The 22814-nt window shown below is 39.8% G+C and overlaps 1 protein-coding gene across 2 annotated transcripts; it reads left to right on the forward strand.

Annotated features, from left to right (window-relative positions):
- Positions 1–10898: 10898 nt before the first annotated feature.
- ARL14 (ADP ribosylation factor like GTPase 14) lies at positions 10899–22153 on the forward strand. 2 transcript variants are annotated; one of them, XM_036445864.2, is made up of 2 exons: positions 10899–11661; positions 21969–22153. In XM_036445864.2, the coding sequence occupies exon 1, from the start codon at positions 11052–11054 to the stop codon at positions 11628–11630; it is 579 nt and encodes a 192-aa protein (XP_036301757.1). In that variant the 5' UTR covers positions 10899–11051; the 3' UTR covers positions 11631–11661; positions 21969–22153. The 2 variants fall into 2 exon arrangements, with proteins under 2 accessions (XP_036301757.1, XP_036301758.1); XM_036445865.2 differs by lacking the exon at positions 21969–22153 and adding an exon at positions 14966–15001.
- Positions 22154–22814: the final 661 nt, after the last annotated feature.

The raw sequence follows: 22814 nt of genomic DNA on the forward strand, positions 1-22814 counted from the left end.
TCCCTCTCAGAATGTTGCTAACAATGTATCTCATTTGGCTAGCAAATATAGATCCACCTGCTATCCTTGTGACCAATCCTATATAATAAAAGGGTAATATGCTGAAACCGGTTTGGCTCAGTGGATAGAGCGTCAGCCTGCGGACTGAAAGGTCTGGGTTCGATTCCTGTCAAGGTCATGTACTTGGGTTGTGGGCACATCCTCAGTAGGGAGTGTGCAGGAGGCAGCTGATAGATGATTCTCTCTCATCGATTTTTTTTTTAATCTTTTTTTTTATTGATTTTGTACAGAGAGGAAGGGAGAGATATAGAGAGTTAGAAACATCGATGAGAGAGAGTCATCGATCAGCTGCCTCTTGCACACCCCCTACTGGGGATATGCCCGCAACCAAGGTACATGCCCTTGATCGGAATCGAACCCGGGACCCTTCAGTCCCCAAGCCAATGCTCTATCCATTGAGCCAAACCGGTCTTGGCTCATCGATGTTTCTAACTCTCTATCCCTCTCCTTTGCTCTCTGTAAAAAATCAATAAAATATATTTAAAAAAAATAAAAATAAATAAATAAAAGAATAACATGCAAACTGACCTTGAGGGCGGAACGACCAGAACGACAGCTCAACCAGTCACTATGAGGTGCACTGACCACTACTTGATCCCTTTCTCTGGCCGGCAGGCTCTGATCACCAGATGGCTAACGGGGAACTGGGGTGGTTGGCGGGGGATGTGGATGGTGCCAGGCCAAGGCCCCGCCCCACCAGTTGCTCCAAACAGAGGGCAACCTGCGGCTTGGGTGGGGCCAGCAAGTAGGCGGGAATGGCAGGCCTCTTGGTCCCTTCCCCTGGCCGTCAGGCTCGGATTGCCTGATGGCAAATGGGAAACCGGGGGTGGGTGGCAGCAGGGGGCAGGGCCAGCTGCAAGCAGCCAGGGAAGATGACCCTGATCACAGGCCAGGCCTAGGCACCATACCCATGCATGAATTTTGTGCACCGGTTCTCTAGTAATAAAATAACAATAGCTACCATTTACTGAGTGTGCATCATGTGTCATGTACTAGGCTGTGTTGTATCTCATTTATTCTTTACAATTACCCTATAGAGGCAGATAATATTGTTTCCCAACTTACCAATGAAGAAATAAACTTGCTTAGGTTGATTCTAGGGGGTAGGGGGGAGATGCAGTTGTGATTGGAAGACAGGTCTGATTGCAATCTGTGCGTGACTAAACCTGAAACGTTTAGGGCTTCAAGCCTATATAAAGCTAAATACTTTGATTTACTTCTAGCGTAATTAATCTGTGTCTTAAAATTTCTCATTCTGGAGTTAATTTTAGTAATGCACTTGAACAAGTTGTGCACCGTGGGCTGCACTATTTTGAGGCAAGAGGGCTACTTATGGAGAATAAAAGTGCAAGGGCCAAATCTTTGATAAAAATAATTTCATCTCCTCTGACCCTTGATTGGTATTCCCGGAAACCCAATCCTGAGAACCTGCAGCCGTGGGAGGTTTGGGGAACCTTGGGGAGGATGCCAAATCTCTTGGTTGCCTTACTTATTGTGCCACTTGTCACTTTAAGTGTGATAACATTTTCTTTTCTCTCTTACTCTATCATTCATTTTCTCTCTTCTTTCTCAAAAATTCTCTTTGGAATTTCTCATAAAAAATTATTATTTGGGTTGAAACTGGTTTGGCTCAGTGGATAGAGCATCATCGGTCTGCGAACTGAAAGGTCCCAGGTTCGATTCCAGTCAAGGGCATACCCTGTGGGCGTGCAGGAGGCAGCTGGTTGATGTTCCTGTCTCATCGATGTTTCTAGCTCTCTATCCCTCTCCCTTCCTCTCTGTAAAAAAAAAATCAATAAAATATATTTTGAAAATTATTATTTGAGTATATTAGTATATGGATAATTATTTATATAAGTATTAAACTTGGTCATGGACTTTATTCACATCCATTAAGAAAGTGAGACCTGAGTCATATTAAGTAATATTTTTATGCTCATCATTAATACTTTCACGCTTATTGTAGGAGGAAATTATTTTTTTTAAAAAATATATATTTTATTGATTTTTTACAGAAAGAAAGGGAGAGAGATAGAGAGTCAGAAACATCGACGAATGAAATGTCTATCAGCTGCCTCCTGCACACTCCCTACTGGGGATGTGCCCGAAACCAAGGTACATGCCCTGGATCGGAATCGAACCTGGGACTTTTCAGTCCGCAGGCTGACGCTCTATCCATTGAGCCAAACTGGTTTTGGTGGAGGGAATTATTTTTTAAAAGATAAGAAAAAAAAAAGTAAGGAAAAAATAAAATTTGTTGCTTATATGAGTACTAGCGCTCTCTGAAACATAGTTTATTTACATACTTCAGACAAGTGTAATTAACATACATTAAAAAGGCCACAAGATGAGCTTTTCCATTATAACCATATTAAGGACCATTTTATTTTAAATGGAACTTTGAAACTCATATGAATCTCAACTTACTAGTATATCTTGATGCTCTTTACCCATGTTACAGGTCTGGGCAGAATTTTTGAATTTATTTTCAATGTAATTGGTGCAAAGACCCAGGAGAATGTTGACACTATTTCCCTGTACAACCTCGTGGTTTAGAGCTGGGGGTAGGGACAGGCAAGGAACTTGACGAACTTAAGAAAAGCTCCATTGTGCCAAAACCGGCTTGGCTCAGTGGATAGAGCATCGGCCTGGGGACTGAAAGGTCCTGGGTTCGATTCCGGTCAAGGGCATGTACCTTGGTTGCGGGCATATCCCCAGTAGGGGGTGTGCAAGAGGCAGCTGGTCGATGACTCTCTCATCGATGTTTCTAACTCTCTATCCCTCTCTCTTTCTCTCTGTAAAAAATCAATAAAAATATATTTAAAAAAAAAGGCTCCATTGCTGGCTCTGGGTATAGGAAATCATAAAGCAAAACAAAAACAAACCACATTTGTGAAGTGAGAAACTTGTTTACCCAGGCTGTAATACATAATAACCATTCATTACTTTGTTCCTGGCCACTAGCATTTCACAGACCTAACCCAAACAGATAGAAGAGAGGGGGGTGGAGGGGTGGTGAGAATTAATTGAGAGGAAGAAGAATAGAGCAAGGAGGCAAGAGTGTGAAAAGAGAGAACTGAATGACCTGAATTCCAACCACTCCCTCCACATTGCTGTGCATTCTTCTTGGAGGCAGTATGAAGTGATAACTATGTCAAGTAGATTTTATTATCCACTGCGTCCTCTTACAACTTTGACTTCTTTATCCTCTAGAAAGACCAGAAAGGAGAATGCCAGTGAGTGGCAGTGGACACACCTAGAAGACGCTATGTGGACATGGCACTCTAATCTATCCTCCTTGCTGGAAACTGATCATTGTCACTAATAGAGAAATGTGAAAAGGGAATCTGAAAGGCTGGTCAACCTCAATCGCTCTGAATGGTTGGAGCTACTCACTCATTGTCTAGTTGAGACATTGGTGGTAAAAGCAACTTCCACTTGTTAATCAAGTGTAAATTCTTGCTGGTTGTCTATTATTGGTATTTCCTGCCTAAAGGATATGGGTGTATATCATAACCTCAATAAAAGGGATAGCGAAAGCCAGAGCAGTGGTAGTCCTCCCCCTAGAGGTGGACTCCCGCCTGGCCCCCCATTTTCCCAAATTAACTCTTTTCTAGTCTCTTTTCATTTGTGTGCGGCCTTCTCCAGAACCCGGAACCCGGAAGAGGAGCCCTGAACCACGCGGATGTGGAAGGGGCTCCCACACCTCCTGACACTAGCTCCAGCTTCTGCCTCTCATGAAGCCAAGCCAGTCTCAGGGGGCCTCTGGTAGGGTGACCAAGAGCCTATTTTCCCAGGACTGTCCTGCTTTCTGATCTACTTCTCTGTAAGCGCCCCTTCCACTTTCAAAACTGTCCAAGTTTGGGTGATAAAGGATGGGAGTGCCCCATGCATGAGCCTGGCTTGCTTGACACAGACCTGCAGCCTCCTCTCCTCTTATTCCTCTGCCACCACACGCGTCAGCTCCAGAGTTGGGAAACTGCTTCCAGTTTCCTGGACACAACTTGCTATTTCACCTTCCTTTTTGATGACTTCTGTGCTTCCTTCAAGTTTATTACCTTACTGATAGCAATATCTCTGCAGTGTTAGTGTCGGTCTCCTTCTTAGACTATTAGTTCCTTGAAAATGGAGGCTAGTTGGATTATATCCATATCACCAGCATCTTCAGTATATCCAGACATATTACATGCTCAATACAAGTTTGATGAATGAAGGATGTCAAAATTATATATGCACATACACTAGGGCAGGAAGAATATAGACAAAAGTGAAATTCAGAGTCACTTTCGATTTTTGATGTCTCAGATGACTTTGTTTAAATAAAGTTTTTAAAAATATATTTTAATTGATTTCAGAGAGGAAGGGAGAGGTAGAGAGAGATAAAAACATCAATGATGAGAGAGAATCATTGATCGACTGCCTCCTGCACACCCCCTGCTGGGGATTGAGCCCACTACCCAGGCAAGTGCCCTTGATCAGAATTGAACCTGGGACCTTTCAGTCCGCAGGCTGACGTTCTATCAACTGAACCAAACCAGCCAGGGCTTAAATATTGTTTTTTAATTAAATTTTTATCTTTTAAAATAGCAAGGTTGTGTATAGTGTTATTTTGAAAGACTTAAAAAAATATTTAACCTTCAGTTAGTTCTTAAAGGGTGAACTCTTGTTATTCTGAACATAGCAGAGAAACAGGGCTTGCCACTTAGTGTGTTCCACTAAGTAGATGTTGATGGAATAATCACAGATTTATCATGAGTTAGAAGAGAAATGAGAAACTTTAAAGAATGGAGACCTATGAAAACCTGTGATTTGCATAGTTTTTTTTAGCTGAAGTGAAAAAGAAACCAAATAAGGTAAGGTGGTCAGGTTGTACCACCCAGTTCTTTGGTTGCTGGCTGGGCAGATACTCAGAAGGTACTATCTATAAATTATACCAATTAAAAAATATATATATACTTTATTGATTTTTTACAGAGAGGAAGAGAGAGGGATAGAGAGTTAGAAACATCGATGAGAGAGAATCATTGATCAGCTGCCTCTTGCACACCCCCTACTGGGGATGTGCCCGCGATCAAGGTACATGCCCTTGACCGGAATCGAACCCGGGACCTTTCAGTCCACAGGCCGACGCCCTATCCACTGAGCCAAACTGGTTTCGGCAAATTATACCAATTTTAACCCAGGAAGAATGGGGCTGCTCCACCCAAGTTCCAGATGGCCCTCACTGCCTCTTTGCTGTTGTATCATCTCCTTGTTCATTTTAATCTCCTCTGGGGCGGGGGGAATAAAAATGTTGGGGTGCTGGGAGAGAAGTTCAGAACACAGTAATTTATTCTGCTAGTCTAGTGGTCGGCAAACTCATTGGTCAACAGAGCCAGATATCAACAGTACGACAATTGAAATTTCTTTTGAGAGCCGAAAACCGACTTCTGCACATGGGCCACAAAGTTTTAATCGCACTGTATCTGTGTGCCTGCATGTGGTATTTTGTGGAAGAGCCACACTCAAGGGGCCAAAGAGCCGCATGTGGCTCACTAGCCGCAGTTTGCCAATCACTGTGCTAGGGGAAATACACTGATGGTAATTAGCAAATGAACGATTTGAAAATTGCAGGTATTTTTAAATGTTAGCTCATAAACAAAATTGTGAGAGGAAAGAAAGATTTTTTCAGTCATGTGCCAGGTTTGGTGAAATGTGTTTTCACATTTATTCTACATAATACCGTAAGTAATTATCACAACAGTCTTGATTTTATCACCACTCAACACTTGGTAAGTGCCAGAGACTGGATTTGAAGTCAGACCCAGTGGTCTACTCATATGACCAAATGAGTTCTTGCCATTGGGGATGTGGATAGAAGTGTTGGTTCTGTCTTGGAAAAATGGCATTTGGAAAAGCTTTGAAGGTTGGAAGATAACATTCTTCACAGCATCAAAGAATCTCAACTATGATAATAAGTGCCTGTTGTTCACATCACATGTTTGAGAACGGTATATTTCTGACAAGTGGTGTAGAAACATTTAAAGTCTGGAATTTTTGCTTGCAACAACAACAACAAATGGGAAATTAAAAATGTAACCTAGCTTCAGTGGTGGTTGCATATTTATGATTTTTGCATTTTTCTATGTGTATATGCTACTTCATTTTTTCAAAAGCTTATTTTTTAAAAGACTGATAAAATAGTTCTTGTAGATAAAGAAGGGTATATTTGAAGCCTGGGTAAGCTAAGCAAGTTGCATGACCACATCCTGATTCTTTTTTATCTGTGAAAATGATAATGGAATAAGTTGCCACTTTCTTCCAAGAGATAAGTTTCTATATCTTTACTTGGTCAGTACATGGTTGAGTTTCTAATTTATGTCCATTTGCCTCCCATTTCCATGGTAAGAAGTTAAAGAAAATATTTCTTTCATTCCTATATTTAAAAACAAATTTTCTGTGCTACTCAGCCTGCTAGTAACTCTCTCCCAATTCTACCTTTTTGCATAATCTCAGAATGATTTACAGAAAACAAACACCTTGCCTTTCCTCAGGTTTGGCTGGGACAAATGAATCCATAAATGTTGTGGAACAATAGGAAAGGATGTTGAAATATTTACAGACTTGTAAAATGAAAATTAGCATGGAAAAGAAGGTATTTTACTCCCTTTCATAGGGGAATTATCTTTTTATTTGGATGTAATATTCATCCAGAACTTGAGCTCTCATTTGCTTGGCTATCCTGAAAATAAGGCACAATTGGTCAGATAGAAAACAGAGTGAAGGCATATACATACCAACAGTGGGTCTCGCCGGGACCAGTTTGGCTCAGTGGATAGAGCATCGGCCTGTGGACTGAAAGGTCCTGGGTTCGATTCCAGTCAAGGGCACATACCATGTTTGCGGGCACATCCAAAGTAGGGGTGTGCAAGAGGCAGCTGATTGATGATTCTCTCTCATCGATGTTTCTAACTCTCTATCCCTCTCTCTTCCTCTCTGTGAAAAATCAATAAAATATATTTAAACAAACAAACAACAACAACAACAACAAAAACAACAGTGGGTCTCATAAAGAATAAATCAAGTTTAATAAAAAATAAATGTTAAACATTTAAAAAGTTAATTTATTGAAATATGGAATTGGAAAGAGCTCAAGTGGTAGTGTAGTCAATGTTCCTAAATTCACCTTTGGAAATACAGTCTTATCAAGCTGAATAATATCTCTACATTACTTCAGACTGCAGCCTAATTTGATTAGCTCATTTTATTAAATTCTTTTTTTCAAGATGTTATTTTGAAAATTTTCAAATCTACAGGAGAATTACAAGATAGTACAATGAACACCAAATACCCCTAACTTAATTCCACCAGTTATTAAATTTTACCACATTTCTGTGAGTGCTCTCTTTATATGTGTGAGTTTGCTGAATCAATTGAAATTAACTTGCTGATATCACCCCTAAGTAGCTTAGCATGTATCTCTTTAGAATAAGAACATTTCTTATACTAGTGTAACCATAATACCATCCCTGAACACAAGACATTTAACATCTATAATAATAAAAGTGTAATATGCAAATTGACTGAACGGCCAAACAGCAGAATGACTGTCTATCTGAATGACCACACTATGACACCCACCGGTGCCAGGCCAGCCAAGGTGGGTGTGATGCGATTGGTGGGGGGCCCCACCACTACTCCATGATCACCCAGAGAGGGAGGCCCAGGCCCCTGGCTGGTGGGGTGATCAGTTGGGGTGCTCTCAGATTACCCTAAAGCGGGAGGCTCAGGCCACTCACAGGTGGTCTGTGGTGGGTGGGTGGGGTCTCCCTTTGGGGGGCAATTCATTGTGGAGCCCTGGCTGGATGAGTGGGGCCTACCTCTTTGAAGCAATTGATTGTGGAGTCCCGAGATTGATCACCCGATAGAGGGAGGCCCTGGCTACTTGGCCTGTGGCTCTATGAGAGGTTGAAGGTCGGGCTGAAAGACCCCATCCCTGGGCATGAATTTCATGCACCAGGCTTCTAGTTGATAAATACCAGCATCTAATATACAGTTCATAATCAAATGTCTTCAATTGTCATACTTTCTTTAATCATTTTTTTGGACAAAGAATCCAATAAAAGATAAACATAAGCTCTTTAGGAATCATGTATTTTTTAACTTAGAATATTCTTCCTCTCCTCTTTTTAATCTTTCATGATATGGACATACTTTGGAGAGTCCATGTCTGTTGTCTTGTAGCATGTCCTAAAATCTAGATTTGTGTGATCGTTTTCTCATAAAAGTTAAATATGTTTGTAGGTAAAAATACATGTGTATATATGTATTCCTGTTGTTTTCCCCATATATGTTATATTTTCCCATATCTGAGAACTTGCTCACACAGAGCATCTCTTTAATTACTGCCCTTCCCCCACCACATCTTTACAAGGCTCTGTTCAATATTTAATCTTATCTAGGTGATTTCCCTAATGACCTTTATCCCAAAATAATATTTCAATATCCAAATAATTTAGCTTTTCTTTTCTTATTAGAATTTACAATTTTTTAAAATATGTGTTTTTATTTATTCACATATGTTACTTTATCTTGTCTCCAATTAAATCCTCCTAAGGGCAGACCTAATTTATCTAGATTCCCTGTAATCAAGCATTGTTTTACAAAGTAGGCAATCAATATATTTGTTGTTGAGTGAATGACTAGATGGATGAATAAATTAATGAAAATGTTATCTCTATTTTCTGAGAATCAGTGAGTTGGTTAAAATATTTCTTTAAAAGGTTAAAATAATTTCTTCTTAAGTGTATTTCTGCACCCAGAATAGTCTAATTAAAAAAATTAAATTTTAGTTTTAATAAAAATAAAATATGTATATTATATGCCTTGGTATAAGCTGTTTTAAAAAGCAATTTGCTAAGCATTGAGGGAAGCCTTTCAATCTGGACAGATCATTCTTTCAGTTTGGAAAATAGTCATATATTTTTTCTTATATATATTTTTTATAATTTCTTCTTCTGCGTTTTTCTATTCCCTCTAGAATAAAGAACTATGTCAAACATTGAAACTTCTGGATTAATCCTCTGCAACTCTTAACTTTTCTTTCATATTTTCTATCTTCTACTTTCTAAACTATTTCCTTTCAACCTATTATTGATCTTTATTTAAAATTTGAAAGTCATGTTTTTAATTTTCAAGAGTTTTGTGTTTTGAGCACTCTTTTTAAAATAGCATCCATGAATTGTTTTATGGATGCGATATCTTTTCAAATCTTTGGAAATATTGATTAAAACTTATTTTCTTGTGTTCCCTGCACTAACTGTTTAAACTTTCTTTAAGTGTTCTTATTTCTATCTTGGTCTTTCCCTCATTCACATTAAAGGCATTTTAAATATTATATATAGAAATCTCTGTGTGCTGAAAAGCTGATTGGAAATTCTGTGTATATGAGCAATGTTTGCCAGCTGTCAGGATGGCTATAGGTTACTTGAATGTTGAGTTAGGCATTATAATGTGAAAACTCCCAAATCCCAAAACATGGAGTTCTCTTTTTCTGACATCATTTAGTTTCCTTAGAAAAGAACCATTCAGTTTTTGTTTTGTTTTGTGGTGTGTGTGTGTGTGTGTGTGTGTGTGTGTGTGTGTGTTTTGGCCTGAGGAGTAACTTCTCATTGCTGAAATGTCACTCAACAAAGGTGTGTGTGTTTATGTTTTGCTCCTGATTCAGAGTTTTAGCTTGACCCCTATGTTTTTACGCCCTCATCTCACTCCTTCCCTCTGTAACCTATGAATCAGCACGCAAAGCCTCAATTTCATCCAGTTGCATCAGTTACCCCTCATCTCCCATCTATATTCCATCTGCCAGAATTTTGTTAAAATCCCTAACTCTTTGATGGACTCTCCTGTCTTCTTGTCATGGGTTTTTATGTTCTTTTTATTTTTATTATACCATGATTTTGGTGGAATCTTGAGAAAGAGAGGATATAAATACAAGGAAATATGTTTTAAGATATTGATTCCAACTAAATCAATTTGTCATCTTTAATCAGACTGTGTGCTTAATTTTATCTTATTTTTTAAATTTATTTTTTAAATATATTTTATTGATTTTTTACAGAGAGGAAGAGAGAGGGATAGAGAGTTAGAAACATCGATGAGAAAGAACCATCAATCAGCTGCCTCCTGCACCCCTCTTCCCCACTGGGGATGTGCCCGCAACCAAGCTACATGCTCTTGACCAGAATCGAACCCTGGACCTTTCAATCTGCAGGCCGACGCTCTATCCACTGAGCCAAACCAGTTTCGGCTGTGTGCTTAATTTTAAAAGAGTATGTGTGATAAGCTTCCTCCTCTGTAAATCTGGCCTTGTGAATAGTGTACATTTTCTGCTTAGAAGATTAAAGAAATGATTCCCTATGTGATTACGGGAGTAAGGTTCAGGCAACCTTGGGAGGTTTCAAGTTTCCTACTGAGTAATCTGGGCAAGGGGAAAGTACCAAAGAGACTGCGTAGGGAAGTATGAGATAAACTCTCTCTTTATGACTTCAGAAGGCTGGTTACTTATTTGCTGCTGGGATAAGATAAAAATGGCCAAATAATTGGGGAAGTTCTACAAACCCCTTGTCAAGCTAAGTTTCATTCCGACGCCAACTCCTGCTCCCATGCACGTCTGCACCTTCGGTTACCTTAGGTCTCCAGTACCTGCAGCATCACCCAGGAAGGCCCCTCCAGAGCCCGACTCACCCGCAAAACATTTCCCCTTTGAGCGACGATGGCATTGGCTGGTTACTCACGCCTCGGATTCCTCAGGATTGGTTGGAACTGCAAATAAAACACTGTTTGCCCATAACCAAGCTGATAAGGCACAGCATAAATACTCACAAGTTCCTCTTCTCTGCCTATCATGGGAAGAAGTGTTTTGCTCTCTTCTTTCCTCCTACCATTTTCATGCAAGAACCCGGAGGAGACACGTTGTCTCCTGGCCGAAAAGGAGAATTCATGAAAAGCTTGACATGGGCCTGTTGAGTTCTAAAACTCCCAAAGTGAAGCAAGCCCAGATTCTCCTTCTGGGCCTGGACTCTGCGGGGAAGTCCACCGTCCTGTATAAGCTAAAGCTGGCCAAGGACATCGTGACCATGCCCACCGTGGGGTTCAACGTGGAGATGCTGGAGCTGGGCAAGAGCCTTTCCTTCACAGTGTGGGATGTGGGGGGCCAGGAGACGATGAGGACCCTGTGGGACTGGTACTGCGAGCGCGCCGACGCGCTGGTGTACGTGGTGGACAGCGCGGACCGGCAGCGGCTGGAGGACGCCAGGAGGGAGTTCGAGCACATCCTCAGGAACGAGCACATCAGACACGTGCCGGTGGTCCTGCTGGCCAACAAACAGGACGAGCCGGGGGCGCTGACCGCCGAGGACATCACCAGGCTGTTCCAGGTGCAGAAGCTCTGCTGCGACCGCAGCTGGTACGTGCAGCCCTGCTGTGCCATCACCGGGGCGGGGCTGGCCGAGGGCTTCGGGAGGCTGACCGAGTTCGTGAAGAGCTACATGCGATCCCGGGCCGACACGTTCGCCTTCTTCAAGCAGAACTGAGGTCCGAGCGGGGGAAGGCCAAGTTGAAAAGGTAATTTTCTTCTTCTCTCCATGCCGAGTGAGGAAAGAAAGTTGCTGAGATGGCAAGTTGTTTTTCCCCCCCTTTTTTCCCCCTGAGATGTTATTGCACCCAAATTAAGTTAAATAACTCATAAGAATAGCTATGAAATATTATTTTTTTTGGCCACTTTAGCAGACTGTGGTCATAATAATCGAGAATGAAAAATGTACTGTTTTGTGCATGCTGAGTGGTTCAGAATAAGTCTATTTGAGGCCAAATACATTATGGCTTTATTATTCTTATTATATGACTACTAAGTCAACTGTTCTGCTAATAGAGCCAGAATTCTTTCAGATGGTTTTCAGCTGTTTCCACCACACTCCTATGTAATAGTTTGGATGGTGTAAAAACAAAAACAAAAAACTTTAAGTTATAGAGAGGAAAAAGTTTGATGTTAATGTTTTGTAAATCCCTATTTATTTCCTACTATATAAACTTTCTCTTCTGGATTCCTGCCAGCTTTTTGAAACCTATTGCTGGGAACTTTGTCCAGGGAATCAAACAATGAACTGCTAATCTACCAGAGGCTGTGTTCCCTCATAGGCGGCGGAAGTTTGTATCTTAAAGCTCTAGGGATCAGGATAACACCTTGGAGTTTAGGGCAAGGCTCAGCTGGAGCTGCGGCCCCAAGACCAGCTTCAGTATAATTCAGCAAAAACAATCATTACCTGAGAACTGTGTACAGCTCACTGTACTGATCAAACAGGAACGAGAGCCAGACTTTGCTCACAGTGGGTAAGGACATAAAGCTAATCAGTAGAACAGGACAATGAATGCTTTGTGATATAACAGGAGATACTCTCTCTGACCTGGAAAAACAGGAAGTGCTTCATGCAGGAAGTGGTGTTTAAGAGGGCACCCAACTCCTGGGACCCCACAAAGTTACAGGTTAGTCACTGGAAGTTCCATCATGAGGAGACTCTTTAGAGATGCCGTGGGGGAGGGCAGGAAGAGTGAAAGAACTAGAGATTGAATTGGAATTCCCCAGAACTCCTAAGGAGGCCCTGGTACTATTTCCTCCTCCCCCACCTTTAAGAAGGCTCATTTGGGCTAGAAGGCGGCTTCAAACCTCCATGGCAGATCCTGAGACTCCAAATCTTAAGGTCACAGAGAGAAATAACGGTATAATAAAATCAGGGTGCCAGGCCCTAGGTTCCTTTCTTGGTTTTCTTCTCTCATCTTGGCCATGATTTGTTTAGCAGAGATCGGAGCAGCTACTTTTGTGCTATGTGGTAGCAATTCAAATAATAAAGTAGGCATACACATAATGCTAGTTACCATTGGTTGAATGCTTGGGTGTGTTCTATAAACACTTTCATACATCTTCTCATTTAATGTTCACGATGCCCTGAGAGGAATAGGAGTTACCTCAATTTTACAGATGAGGGTCCTGAGACTAAACAAGGTTAAACAATAACAACCACAACCACACACACAAAAAAAGGACTTAATATTTTAACTAAGGAGTGGCAGAGCCAAGATTAAAACTTAGCTGTGTCTAACTTCAAGACCTGTGCTGTTAATTGCCATGATAGTGTTTTATAAGTCAGGTTTGGTCTCTGTCTTCAATGAGCTTACAAGACACAATTAAGAATAAGTCCAGTCTAAATTAAAAATAGAACTACCATATGATCCAGCAAGCCCACTTTTGGGTATATATTTAAAAAAATGAAATTGCTCTCTCAAAGAGGTATCTCTACTGTCATGTTCAGTGCAGCATTATTTACAGTAACCTATGTGTCTGTTGATGGATGGATAAAGAAAATGTGGTATATACACACAATGGAGTTTATTCAGCTACAAAAAAAGAAGGAAATCTTGCCATTTGCAATGACATGGATAAAATGGGAAGGCATTATGCTAAGTGAAATAAGCCAGACTGAGAAAGACAAGTACTGTATGATCTCCCTTACATGTAGAAACTAAAAAAGCCAAATTCATAGTAACAGAGTAGATTGGCAGTTGTCAGGAGCTGGGGGTGTGGGAGAGGTGTGGGGTAGAGAAGGATGGGGAGAGATTGCTCAAAGGCACAAACTTTGCATAAGATAGGTAATTTTTGAGGTTCTAATGTATAGCATGGTGACCATAGTTAATACTATATAACATGAAATTTTCTAAGAGAATACATTTGAAGCATCCCCCCCCCCCACACAAAGTTAACTATGAGGTGATGTTAATTAACTTGAGTGTATGAATCCTTTTACAACATATATCAAATCATCAAGTTGTATACTTTAATGTATTACTATGTGTGAAATATAAAATATATTTTGTCAATTATACTTCAGTAAATCTGTGTGGGGAAAGACAAATTCAGGCCAACATATGGTATTTTTATAAAAAGTTTCTTTGAAAAAAACAAGCCAGGCAGAATAAATTGAATATAATAACAGAGATATAAGACAAATGCTGAAAGATTGTGGAAAATGAGTTTCTGATTTTAGGAAGACCTCAGGGTAGTTGCAATGTTAAATGCTTACTAGCAGAGTTTTTCCAAAGTTTCACAAAATAAAACTTCAAGAAATGCATCTTTAAAGAATATGAATCATCTCTTAATACTTTCCCTATGTATTTTTAAAAAATCTTAATCTTAAAATTAGGAGTCACTAACTTACGTCTATATAAAATGTCTAAATAAAAAATGTGTCCTGAAATTTTGATAGTTTGAATTGTCAAGTCCCTTGTGGCCCAGTCTTAGCAAAAATATTGAAAGTAAATAAAACATTTTCTTCAGAAAGCTCTAGATGTGTGTTGTGGGTGTAGTGGATAGACGTACTCTTTAGAGCAAAACTTATAAAGTAGCTCTTTTCTATCTGTCATGTCAACATCCCTCTTCCATACAGTGGCTATACCTCAACATCTCTACTAATATTTTCTCAGAAACTTGAGCTCTTTCACGCCATTTCTCCTTTCTTCCCTGAGATCAAATTTATTTCTTTCCATCAGTCATTTGCTTTCTTTCAATGTAAATTTTACCAATCTTTTTTATTTTTATTTTCCCCTCCTGCTTTCCTAGTATGTTCTCCTCTAAAACACACACACACACACATACACACACACACACACCTTCACTTTGATCTACTAATAAAGCTCCAAACTGAGGGAAGAAGAAAATGTTAGGTGGACAATAGCAAAATATTGTTTAGCAGGTGAGAAGAAAGAGGCTGTGAATAGTCATGCCGTGATATTTATAATTGCCATATATTTTATTCTTTGTTTTATTATGTAATAAAGCAAAACTTTAAAAAATATTTTTATTGTGTTTTGTTTTTAGAGAAAGAGGAAGGGAGAGAAACATCAGTGTGAGAGCAAAACATTGATCAGCTGCCTCCTGAACTGGGGATCAATCCTGAACTGCTTCCTTTACTGGGGATCAAGCCTGCAATCCTGACAGGGAATCAAACCCGAGACCTTTCAGTGCATGGGATGATGCTCAACCAACTGAGCCACACTGGCCAGGGCAAAGCAAAACTGTTAATTTATCAAAATAAAATACTGACATGGATCTACAGCATCCAAAAGCAGGACACTTCTGAAATGTTCCTTGTTTAAAGATTTAAAGAGCCTGAAAGGAAATATCAGTTAAGTATTTCTAGCTAATGTTCTAAGTATTCCCAGGTGGGGAAAAAAGAAAAGAAAAAAGAAACCCATTCAGGGCATAAGAATAAAGAATGGCAAGTAAATAAAGCAGCAGCCGTGACCGACTTATGTTAAAATTAATTTGTCAGTTTAAAAAGCTGATGTTTGGACTTGATCTTTTGCTGCAAGCAGGCTGGTGTTGACACCGGAAGACTGTGTGAAAAGTGTGGTGGCTAGTGTGCGATCTGTGACTCCTATGTGCACAGATGTGATGAGTGTAACTGTGGCCTCTCTCAGGGGGCCGTGTGATCTGTGGAGGCCCTGGAATCTGCTGCCCATCATTATAAGGACTGTGCCATCCAGGAGAAAGACAGGGATGGCTGCCCTAAGACCGTCCATTTGGGGAGCTCTAGGACAGATCTCTTCTATGGACACAAAGAATACAGCTTCAAGAAGAGGTAATTGGTGCACTGCCTCTTCCTCTCCCATCTACTACCGGCAGAAAGGTGTGGAGAGCAGAACATCGCCCGAATGGTCTGGCAGGACACTGGCATCTTCCCACCCTTCTCTCTCCTCTTATCCAGATGAAGTGGTGGGAATGGAAAAGGACTCTTCACTGACCACTCTGCAGACTGTACCAGAGAAGGAAATGATACACTCATTCATGGTTTTTCTTGAATTCAAAAACAAGAATGTTTTCCACACTGGTAAGTTCTCTCTGCACCAAGAACCTCTAAAACGGGAAGAATATCATTTCAGTCTTCTGTTTGAAGAACTGACTACAATGTGTTCTTACAGCAGCTCTGACGGAGGTTGTCCTGGATGAAACATGTGCAGTGTGGTGGGAGCTCTCAGAACAACACATGTGGGCATTTAGACTTGTAATATGTACCAGGCAGTGCTGGTCCATGTTATTTTTCTTCTAAGAGATTGGTAACCCTTTTTTTTTTTTTAATTGTAATAATAAATGTAATTATTTTCTGGTAGTCGGGCACTGTCCTCATTAAACACACACACACACACACACACACACACACACACACACACGCATGCACATACTCGTGTTTTCATTATGTTCTGATATGAACAAGTTGGTTTCTGCTAGAACAAGGAATACCAGGAATTTCAGATGGAGAGTCCTGAAGTTCTTGTCCCTTGAAAGTGGCAAGGAGAGAGAATCCACAGAGGCGGCAGTGCAGGGGGTGGGTGGAGGAACAGCTCAAAGACAACTGTAGGGCTCTTGTAGACCTTGTGTTTGGCTGCTTCTGTGTGCATGAGCTCTCTCTCCAGAGAGAGTCCATGATATGGAAAGAAAACAGAGAGACTTCTCCTTTGGTGGCTAGTGATTATTTAACATAATTTGGGATATACAATAGGTCACGGGGGTTTCAGCCCACCAGCTTTTTAGCATGATATTAACTACTAGCAAACTGAATTGAGAGCACATTTTACCTTGAAAGTGCCACACAATTATTTGGTTATTTAAGAAATAACCAAATATTTAAAAAAGTTGGTTATTATGTGACTTAACCATATGAGTAGTATTTTTCACAAATATTACCTCATTTTGTTCTTGTTAATTCTCATAACGGTTCTCATAACAAATATCAACACTATTTTAACAATATGAGGAGCTGATTGAGAAGTTACTGAACCTAGTCCTCTTATTTCCAAGATTTAAAAACATGTAACTTTTACCATACAATGGGTTTTATAATAATGCGGCACATACCACTTTACCATTAAATCTCTCTGTTTTATAACCAAGTGGGACTGGTCAGAGTATTTCCTGGACCCCAAATCCTAGGAGTCATCTTTCTTTTTCCCTCAGATCTCACATCTATCAGCAAATGGTGGTACCTCTCCCTTTAAAATACATTTCCCTCTGGCCATCTCTCAGTCCCCTCTGCTACCACCAGACCACCATCAATTCTCAGCTGGATGGCTGCATTCTCCACACAGAATTCTGCAGGAGGCCTAAAATGAAAGTTAGATCACATTGCTGCCCTGCACTAAAACCCGCTATTTACTTCTTACTCTGTCTTGTACCTGCCTCCTATATTTCCCACCTCTCTCCCTCTCCAGCCACACTTGCCTTAATGTGCTGGTATCACTTCTAATTTGTTACAGCCTCTGGGCCCTTAAATTTACTGTTTCCTCAGTTTAGAATCTACTTTCCTGAGGCCTTCAAATGGTTCAGGCTTTATATCCTTCAGGGCTCCAAATATGCAGAGATGTACCCGAATCCTTCTCTAGATCGACTTCCTCCCTGCCACTCAATACCTGTTTATCCGGCTTCATTGTTTTTCCATAGCTTTTATCATAGCTTCAGTTTATTATTATTATTTATTCCATGTTTCTTTCCCTCCCTCCCTAGCAGGTAAGCTCCTTGGGAGTGGGGACTTGGTTCACTGTTGAATCCTAGAATAGTACTGAGGATGTTAAAGGTACTTAAAGGATATTTGTAGAACAAATGAATGAGTGGTCTGGATCCACTGCATTTGGTAGTATGACTTTTAATTTAGAATATTTAAAATGAGGTATTCTCAGGATCCCAGGCTGCCTCTCAGGATGGAGTACTGATCCAAACATGGAGTGTAAAAGGAATGTCGCATTTGGGTTGACAGCCTCATTCTCACCTCAGGAGCATGTGCTGTGCTGAGAAGAACATGGGCTTTGGAGACAGAAGTGGGTGGGAATTCTGGTTGCCTCTGGTTTTGGCTATTACTTCACCTCTGAGAGTCTCAGTTTTCTCTACTAGAACAAGAAATAAGTTTTATTGTGTGAAGCCATGGAAATTTGGAAGCTGTTCCGGTCATCACTGTTAATTACCCTAATAAATTAGGACCATGGGCCTTGCTCCTCCCATATGTCTGGAAACCCTCCTTTTCCTAGACTTCTTTTCCTCACAAGTCTTCTCTTCTTAGACCCATTCTAGGATCTTCATTGGACTCCTCCAAGAACAGTAAGACAAAAAAAAATTTTTGCCTCAACTTTGTATTTTGAAAATTTACAAACCTTCAGAAAACGTGAAAAAAGAGTAAAACTAACACTGATGTGAATTTCACTTAAATTAACCAATTGTAACAATTTTGCCATATTTGAGCACACTCATGTCTCTCTACAGGCACACACACAAATTCAGTAATTCTGACACTTCACACCTAAATATTTCATCATCCATCTCCTTAGAATGGACCTTCTGTTACATAACCACAATATCATTCTTACATAAAATGTTAAGCATTAAGTATCATCTCTTAGTCTATAGTCAAATTCCCCCAAGTAGAATTTATTTATAGAATTTATTTGATCCAAGATCTATTGCATTTGGTTATATCATTTTTAGTTTAAAATATTTTCTCTGCCTTTTCCTGCTTTTTTTTTTTTTTTTTTTTCCCTAGAAAATTTGAAGAGCCCAGGCCAGATAATTTAAAGACTATCCAGCAGTCTGGATTTGTCTGATTATTTCTTCATGATTAAATTCAGGTTAAACATTTTTTACCAGAATATTGCCCAGGTGATGGTATACTTCTCTTAGTGTCCGTTTGTCCCCTTGTTGATGATGTGAAATTTGACCACTTCCTTTATGATAGGGTTGACTAGATTGCCCCAAGGTAAAAACATAAACATAAAGCCACTGTTAAACATTGTTGAGCTTAGTTAAAAAAAAAAAACAACCCAAGACAACAACAACAACAAACAGGTCATGAATCCTAACACATTGAATAAATAAAAAAATAAAAAAACTGGCCCTGGCCAGTGTGGCTCAGTTGGTTGAGTATAGTCCCATGTAGCAAGAGGTCACAGGTTTGTTTCCCAGGAGGGGGCTTGTAGGAGGCAAATGATCAATGTTTCTCTCTCATTGATGCCTCTCTCTTTTTTTTCTCTCTCTCAAATCAATAAAAACATATTTTTAAAAAGAAGGAAATTAAAAAACAAAAACTATAAATTTGTTTAATAAATATCATTAACAAGATAAGAATACAAAAAGGAAAGGTATGAGGTAGGGGAAAGGAAAACTCTTTTATACAGAAAAATGGAGAGGACATGATAAATTGGAAAGCCATTATTTTGCAACTGCAATGTAATAGCTAACCTTGGGTAAATACATCTTATTTGTATAATAAGATCACACAATGATTTCCTGAAATATCTTTAGGCTCTTCTGTGACCTAGGATTAACAAACCTTTGAAATGAAAAGCCTTGATCAGATAAAGAAAAAGCTAGGGGATCCTTCCTTTTGTATATTTTTTCCTTTCTCCCAAAGCTGAAAAAGTGACCATTTACAAGTCTAAGATGAGCAGATTTTCAGTTTTCTGAGCATGGGTTCTTTTAAACTTTTGTCATGAGGCTACAAGGTATATTGGAACAACCTGCACAAGGAGGCTTCATCATAAACAAAATTGAAGACAAATGTCAAATTGTGAGTTAATATTTATTATACATAGATAAAAATCGAATGTCCCTAATATAAATCTTTTATTTCTTTATATTGCTAAAACAGAAGAGAAAAAAAGATCCTGTTTAGTCTGTTGAACTAGATAATGTCTTATTTCCAGCCCAAAGCACATATTTTCAGAGCAGAGTAAAGCCTCACAATGTTTCCTTGATTTCTTTCTAAGAAAACAGGCTAGAGGGTAAAAGTCCATAATAATGTTGCTCCAACTCAGGGCAGGGTCACCATTTCATCTTGCTATGTCTGATCAGTCCATTGTACATCTATTGGCCTGGTATAAATGTTAATAGTACTCCCTTTCACTCTCCAAGGTGTCTAAGTTTGGACTACAATGGTTTCTCTACTTCTGAGACCCCTGATGCTTTTTAAGAAGACTTTATTTGGTTGATGTTGAAGGGTAAATGACGAACTGGAGAGAGGAGCAAGAAAAGACTGGAATGTGATAGGCAGAATAATGATCTCCCTAAAATGTCCTTGTTTTAATCCTTGGTTGTTAGCTTGCATAGCAAAAGGAAAAGTGATTAAGTAGGTTGAAGTAGGAAGATTAGCCTGAGTTATCCAGTTGAGCCCAATCTAATTACATGGAATCCTTAAAATTGGAGAAACTTTCTTGGCCAAGTTATTAGTTAGAAGAAGAAGGGACTATAAAAGAATTCTCAGAAAGATGCAACATTGCAGGACTTTGAAGATGGGATAAAGGGATCATAAGGAATGTGGGCAGCTTCTAGTGGCTCAAAAAAGCAAGGAAACAGATTCTCCCCTAGAGCCTCCTGAAAGGAATACAGCTCTGCCAACATCTACAGAACTGTGAATTTGTATTGTTTGAAGCCATTAATTGTGTGGTAGTCTGTTACAGCAGTAATAGGAAACTAATACATGGAATTGACAGCATTTCTAATGAACCATCAAGGGTTCAGTACGTCATCTATTCATTCAACAAATATTTCAGTTCTAAGTTATCCCTGACCCACTGGTAAATAAGATGAACTTCTCAAGGATGACATGAAATATTAACAAGCTCAGGGATATGTAAGCATGGACGAAGGATATCCCAGGTTGAAGGGATGGCCTGGGTGAAGGTTCAGGCAGGGGTTTGAAAGTATATAGATTAAGGCTGTAAACAGCCAGTAGTACAGTTTGGCTGGACCATAAAATGAATGGGAGAAGAAATAGAAGTCACAGGGGATTCAGTAAATTATCACACTTTTACCAGTTTGGAGGCAAGTGGTAAAAGGTCTAGAATGCCAAACTAAGAGTTTGGATTTTATCCTTCAAGCAATGGGAAGATACTGAAAGTTTTAAAGCAGGGAAGGGGACATAAACACATCTTTGTTTTACAGAAATACCTCCGCTATACCACTGAGAAAGAAACCAAATTTGATTTTGTCCGCTATGTAGGTACTTATCGATCAGAAGAGGCTAGCTTATGCTGTGGTAACCAACGATCCCAAAAGTCTATGCCTCAAGACAAAAGAAGTTTCTCTTTTCCATGCTACATGTCCACCATGGGTCAACATGGGGGATCTGCTCATCTTTTTTTATCTTTTCTCTGAACATAATACTTTATTAATTTGAAAGTGCTTGATAGCATAAAAATTTTAAGGCTAAAGATAAAGCACATAGCAAGAAGCTATTTAAACTATTTTTTGTGACCATTTAGCTAAATATGTTAGTTGAATCTTTGAGAGTTTTCACACAAATGTACAGAAGTTCATACTCTACTAGTACATATGCCTGTGTTTGAACAAAAGGTAACCAATTTCCCCTTAAGCTAGAGCATGGAGTTGAGCTTATTAACCGAACCAAGTGCCATGGGAATGAAAGACGTTAGGCCAAAGAGTAGTGACTAGTGCCAGAGGTCAAGAACATATTACTGTATTCGCTTTCTTGGCTTCAAAGAGTACTAAGGAGGCATTACAAGTGCCAAAGCCCATACAACAGCCAAGGGAAACTGGTAGAAAAGAGGGGAGCTAAGGTTGTTCATGAACATGAAGAGGGAAAGGGATTGCACATTCTCCCAATGCCCTCTATTTTCACATTGGTGAAGCTGACTCTGTACACTCAGCACTCATCACCAAGCTGGTCACAGAGTTTTTATTTTCTCATAGGGATTGAGATTGTTCTGTGCCTAAAAACTGTTTCTTGTTTTTGAGGAGATGTGCTTTTTTTCTTCTTTTCTCCTCCCCCTCCGCATGCCCAAGCCCCTCCCCTATCCCCCAACCCCCATTTACTTTGAAGCAACTGGGAGCTAAGAGCCTAAAGAAGAAGACTCTTTTCATGGGCAATTGTGAGACTTTATACATAGTGCTGGGCCAGGCCCTGGGATGAAAGGGCAACATCCTGGCCACAGGAGCTAGTCCCCTTGGCAGCCACAACCGCATTCTCACAAGGGCCACTGCCTGCAGAAGCATCCATGCGGCTGTGTCAGAAAAAGAGATTGACATAAGGGACTTCTGCTGGGGACACATGTCACACAAATCTGGGTACGTTTAGAAAATACAGACATTAATAGGAATTGTCCTATTTTTTCCTACATGGATCAAGATAGATTTCTTATTTCCTGTTCATTTGTGTAACTGCTTGGACTGTTTCTTTTAAATGTGAATGCCAGGTCAGGGTTAGGTGCAGAGTTAAATTAACTCGTTTATTTTGAAAATTGACATGTGAACATTAGCCATGAATATGTATATGGTTTAAAAACATTCAATAGTTTAGCTGACCTGTAACTTAAGATGGCTCCCGATGAAGGAGATAAATAAATTATATGGGAAGTTAAGACTTAGGGGAAGAGGCAAGAAAATGTTAAGAGAATGGAAATCAAGGTAACCCAGTGGACACTTCATGTCACCAATAAGGGTCATTATTAGAAATAGATGCCTTTGCTAGCTTTAATTAGGGATGCAGGCTGAGGAAGCTATCACCATTTCGTGTTAAAATAAAACCAGTTTAGTCATTAATTTAGCTTAATTATCAACCACAGTGAAGACACCTTTTCACTATGTAAACTGCTTACCCCTGAGCCTCATTCCATGTTTTGGTCTGAGTGCTCCAAGATTGCAAACTGTCTTTTCAGTGTGTGCACAA

Source organism: Pipistrellus kuhlii, unplaced genomic scaffold, assembly GCF_014108245.1.
Source record: "Pipistrellus kuhlii isolate mPipKuh1 unplaced genomic scaffold, mPipKuh1.p scaffold_m20_p_2, whole genome shotgun sequence".
Taxonomy (NCBI): domain Eukaryota; kingdom Metazoa; phylum Chordata; class Mammalia; order Chiroptera; family Vespertilionidae; genus Pipistrellus; species Pipistrellus kuhlii.